Below are 4,448 nucleotides of genomic sequence, written 5' to 3'. Positions count from 1 at the left end.
TATGTCCAAGGAGCCTGCTTCCACAAACCCACACGGCCACACCTAGTCGTACTTGGGAAGGACTCTAATTAAGAGATAAGAAAATCTACCCATACAATACTTGGAATCCCTCCAACCAAGAGAACCAACCGTAGGACGAGGTACAAAAAGAGTTTCGCTCGGTAGAGGATTCATCTACCCGCCAAAGCACTTGCCCCCGACTATATACAAGAAGCTGAAGGCCCCGACTATATTGCATGAGCTTTTGGATAGACGCAATCTGTATTCTGTCATAGATAAATTGAAGCCTTCATCAAGCACCAAAACCACCTCCTCTCATTTGGTATCAACCATTTAGACATTTCAGTTTGTAGTGTTTTTATAGCTAAACATTGTAGTTCTCATTTTGTCCGTAGATAACGAATCATTATGTATGGAACAACTTAACAGAATCAACCGAATTTGGCAGTGTTTTAGTATGTGTGACAACAAAGGTGGAAAACACCTCATGCACATAACTAAAGTTAGTTAAAAGTTGCTAATTAAGAAGAAAATAAGAACGGGAAAGGCTGCTCCAAGTAGCTTCGAAGCCTTTCTCTTATACTTTTTGGGCCACATAAACCACACACTTGAGACACCACCGAAACTTACACATTATACATCATTTATGTTGGTGTGAATGTACTACAAATGAATAGTACAAGACCATGACACAACGAAAAACACTACCTAGGACTTGTGATTGATATGCTCACATCATTGATACTATATGACTCAGGAGCAATGGACGTCTCTTCATTTCCTACTCTTACATTGATATATGCTGGCTGCTTAGGCTCAGTCAAGATCATAGTCTCATTTCTTAGCATTGACACAATATCTCCCATGGTTGGTCGATCAACTGCATTCTCTTGTACGCACAACAATGCTATGTTAATGCACCTCATTATCTTTGTTGAGTGACTATCAGAAACCAATGATACATCAACAAGGTCAATCCACTTTCCCTCTTCCCATAATTGCCATGCCTGTTTGCAATTCCGTCACACGCATTATTAGGTTGTACAGAAAATTAGAAGTAAGAGATAATTTTGCAAGCTTAAGTTTGTGTGTATAATCTTACATATCCAAGCAGATTGATGAAACCTCCACATTGTTGGGTACCAGAATTCCGTTTCCCGCTTAGGATCTCAAGAATGACAACACCAAAGCTGAAGACGTCGGATTTAATAGAGAAGTTTCCTTTCAAAGCATACTCAGGGGCCATGTAGCCACTAAAATGGTATATGATAAATGTCAAGATTACCTTATCTTGTTGAAATGTAACATATGTAATTGAAATTGGAGTTTTTTTAAGAAACGTACTATGTGCCAACCACTCTTCTTGTAATGTCTCCTTCGGTGTCATTTGAGCTGAATATTTTTGCTAGCCCGAAATCTGAAATTTTTGGGTTCATTTCACTGTCCAAGAGAATGTTGCTTGGTTTAAGATCTCGATGTATGACAAGCAATCGAGAATGCTTATGTAAGTAGAGAAGTCCATTTGCTACCCCTTCAATTATTGCTGCAAGTTTTGTCCAGTCCAGCAAAGCTCTTTTATTCTCATCTACACATCAATTTGTTATTAGTATAACAGGAGAAAGGCACCCAGATAAATGAAAATAAATTGCCAAGGGCATGAAACTATACTCATAGGACTGCCAAAAACAAGCCTCGAGTAATATTTAGTCATTCTGATGCATCATATCGACAGAGAGTAATTGAAGTAAACTAAGAATGCAAATGCATACCAAAGATGAAGAAATCCAAGCTTTTGTTTGGCAAGTATTCATAGACCAGTATTTTCTCCTCTTCTTGAGAGCAACACCCCAAGAGTCTAACCAAATTCGTGTGTTGGAGTTTGGCTATGAGCTGGACCTCATTTTTAAACTCCATGAAACCCTGTCCTGAATGTGAAGCAAGTCTCTTAACCGCTATCTCCGACCCATCTGGAAGCTGGCCCTGAGAAAAAACAATCTCTTCAAAAGTTTGGATCATTGTAATTAATCCTTCTCCACCATTTACTAACTTATCAGCTAGGTTCATGTTTCGTACAAGGGACCATATTAGGCTTCTACTAAACAGTTGACAAAAAAAGTGGCCTCTACTACTAATTTACCTTGTAGACAGCGCCGAAGCCACCTTGCCCAAGTTTGCTTTCTTCCGAAAAATTTCTTGTGGCCTCTAGTAGATGTTCAAACTCAAACAAAGAGAAATCCGAATTTTTTCCTTGCCACTCCAAACTGTGAGCACGTCTTGATCCTTGAGTAACATTATTGCCATCAAATATCATAGCAGTAATATAATCACCAATTTACCACTATTTGTGAAGATTATATGAAAGAACGAATCCACTAGAAAAATAGCATATGTACCTTTTCTTTGCCTTTTTAGCCGTCGACGGTAACAGATGAAGAAGAAAAACGCTGCTGCCGTTAGAGGAACTACAGCTACGGGAATCACCCACAGCATGCTCCTGCGTTTGGTCGGAGTCGTCGGAGCCGGCCCGGGCGGCGACAACGGCAGGCTTAGCATGGGCCGGGCGCCGTACAAAGGAAACGCCTCGTACCTGAAAAAGCACCGCGTGACACCCATCCGCCCACCCATGCGCAGGGCCATGGTGGAGTTGACCATGCCGAGGAGGCGGCGCAGGCACGCCGAGCAGTCGTCGGCGGACAGGTCCGGCGTGCACTGCACCTGGGAGTACACGTCGGTTGTCACTCTTTTCATGTCCATGATACCGGTGGCGTACAACTTGGGCGTCGTGGTGGCCGCCATCACCGCGGTCTTCGCCAGCAGCTCGAAGGTGAGGTTGACGATGCGGGGGGCGTCGTCCGCGGTGACGTTCCTGATGTTCCAATCCTGGAAGGGCGGCGTGTTGTCGCCGGATCCCCCCGTGGCGTTCGAGGGCGCCGCCAGGATGTCGGCGCCGGCGCCGTACACGACGATGCAGTCGCGGTAGCTGAAGCCCACCTTGTCGCACTGCGTCTGGTTTACGGTGGCGAACCAGTCGGCGATGCAGGCGCCGCAGGCGGAGCTGTCGAGGACGTTGCCGAGGCAGAGCGCCAGCGCGTAGACCACGTCGGGGGCCTGGCCGATGGTGGCCGTGGCAAACTGTACCGGGGAAGAGGAGGCGTTTCGGGAGAGCGCGGCGCCGGCGGCCTTGACGTTGTCGCAGAAATCGGCGGCCGCCAGATACGGTGTCGGCGCGAGTAGGAGGAGCAGGAGGACGACGACGCCGATGGTCGCCATGCATGGGAAGCTAACGGCCTACTGGAGCTTCTTGTCTTGTTTTTCTTCGGCCAGATCGATGATCTCTGAGCAAAGTGCGTTATGCATCAGCAAATCACTACCGGATTCGGATCGGCCACTTGGAGAAAAGAAGGGAGTGGGACCTTTTTTTCAGCTGATTTCGCACTGGTCAATACTTGCATTACTTAATTTGACACGATCGACGCACCAATCAGACTTAATTAATTTCTTTCTTGAATCATTCACTTGGTCTTAATTTCTAGGAAAAATATTGTATTACTTTGACAAATTGTTCCATCTTGTGTGGATAAATCTGTTAGTCACTAGCTGCTTGTTCTATTTCCACTTGGAAAAAAGAACTCTGGAAGTAACGTAGTACATTCCACCTGGACCATTCTTCAGTTAATTTCTCACAGCCACCAGTCATATCAGTTGCTTTCAGTTCTCACTAGCGAACATGTACCTTAATTTTATTTCTTTGAGGATATGTACCTTCAATTAAATTAATGTACCTTAATTTAATTAGTTTGAACCGATCAAGTCACCGATGACGCTGAATTTCGTGAATTGGAGGTTCCACTTGATCGCCGGCTTGAAGTAGAATATATTTCTTATCTTTTCTTTCCAAGACCAACATGCACTTAGTTCGGTATAGTTATTCATCTTAACCTTTTGCTAGGTGTGGCCTGCACAAATTCGTCGGCAAGTCTCTTTGGAACTACTTCTGTTTCTGCATAATCTACCATGCATGTTGCCACTACTTTAGCTTAATTACTTATATATGGAGAGGCATGACACAAAGTATTGAGCCCACGTTTTTATGGTTTTCAGTTGACGAAGTAATGTAAGTTCTGCAAGAGGTAGTCGGAATTGCGATTTTGAATTGGACCGAGCCTATGTGGTAAGATCGTTTATCTTACGATCATATCTATTACAATAGTAAAATCATGGATTTGGTTGGCTAGAATCGTAGGACGTGTCCAAGCAATTTAGATGGAAAGTAGTAGAAGCATATGATAGAGAATCACGATTTCGATGACCTTGATTGCAAGTGCCGAGGCGCTCTACCCCACTAAGAACAATTCTAGCAGACTCCGCAAAAAGCCCCGATCCGCAAAATAACCGCCAAAATGTGGGTCGACGCGGAAAATCCCGCCCGAACAGACCCCGCAAACGCG

General features: G+C 44.4%; 1 protein-coding gene across 1 annotated transcript; it reads right to left on the bottom strand.

Annotated features, from left to right (window-relative positions):
• Positions 1-616: 616 nt before the first annotated feature.
• LOC125542423 (cysteine-rich receptor-like protein kinase 10) lies at positions 617-3,369 on the bottom strand. Its single transcript, XM_048705467.1, has 6 exons — positions 2,394-3,369; positions 2,138-2,280; positions 1,770-1,980; positions 1,345-1,585; positions 1,103-1,253; positions 617-1,007 (listed from the first exon to the last, which is right to left on the bottom strand). Exons 1-6 carry the CDS (start codon positions 3,268-3,270, stop codon positions 705-707), a joined length of 1,926 nt encoding a protein of 641 aa, XP_048561424.1. The 5' UTR covers positions 3,271-3,369; the 3' UTR covers positions 617-704.
• Between the last annotated feature and the right edge of the window lie 1,079 nt (positions 3,370-4,448).

This window comes from Triticum urartu, chromosome 3, assembly GCF_003073215.2.
Source record: "Triticum urartu cultivar G1812 chromosome 3, Tu2.1, whole genome shotgun sequence".
NCBI lineage: Eukaryota > Viridiplantae > Streptophyta > Magnoliopsida > Poales > Poaceae > Triticum > Triticum urartu.
The sequence above is the reverse complement of the archived record's forward strand: the minus strand, read 5'-3'. Positions and strand labels throughout refer to the sequence as shown.

Coding starts and splice junctions, on each gene's coding strand:
- LOC125542423 (XM_048705467.1), bottom strand. CDS start 3,270: ATGGCGACCATCGGCGTCGTCGTCCTCCTGCTCCTCCTACTCGCGCCG. Junction 1,254..1,344: donor AGAAGAGTGGTTGGCACATA/GTACGTTTCTTA, acceptor ATACCATTTTAG/TGGCTACATGGCCCCTGAGT. Junction 1,008..1,102: donor TCATCAATCTGCTTGGATAT/GTAAGATTATAC, acceptor AATTGCAAACAG/GCATGGCAATTATGGGAAGA.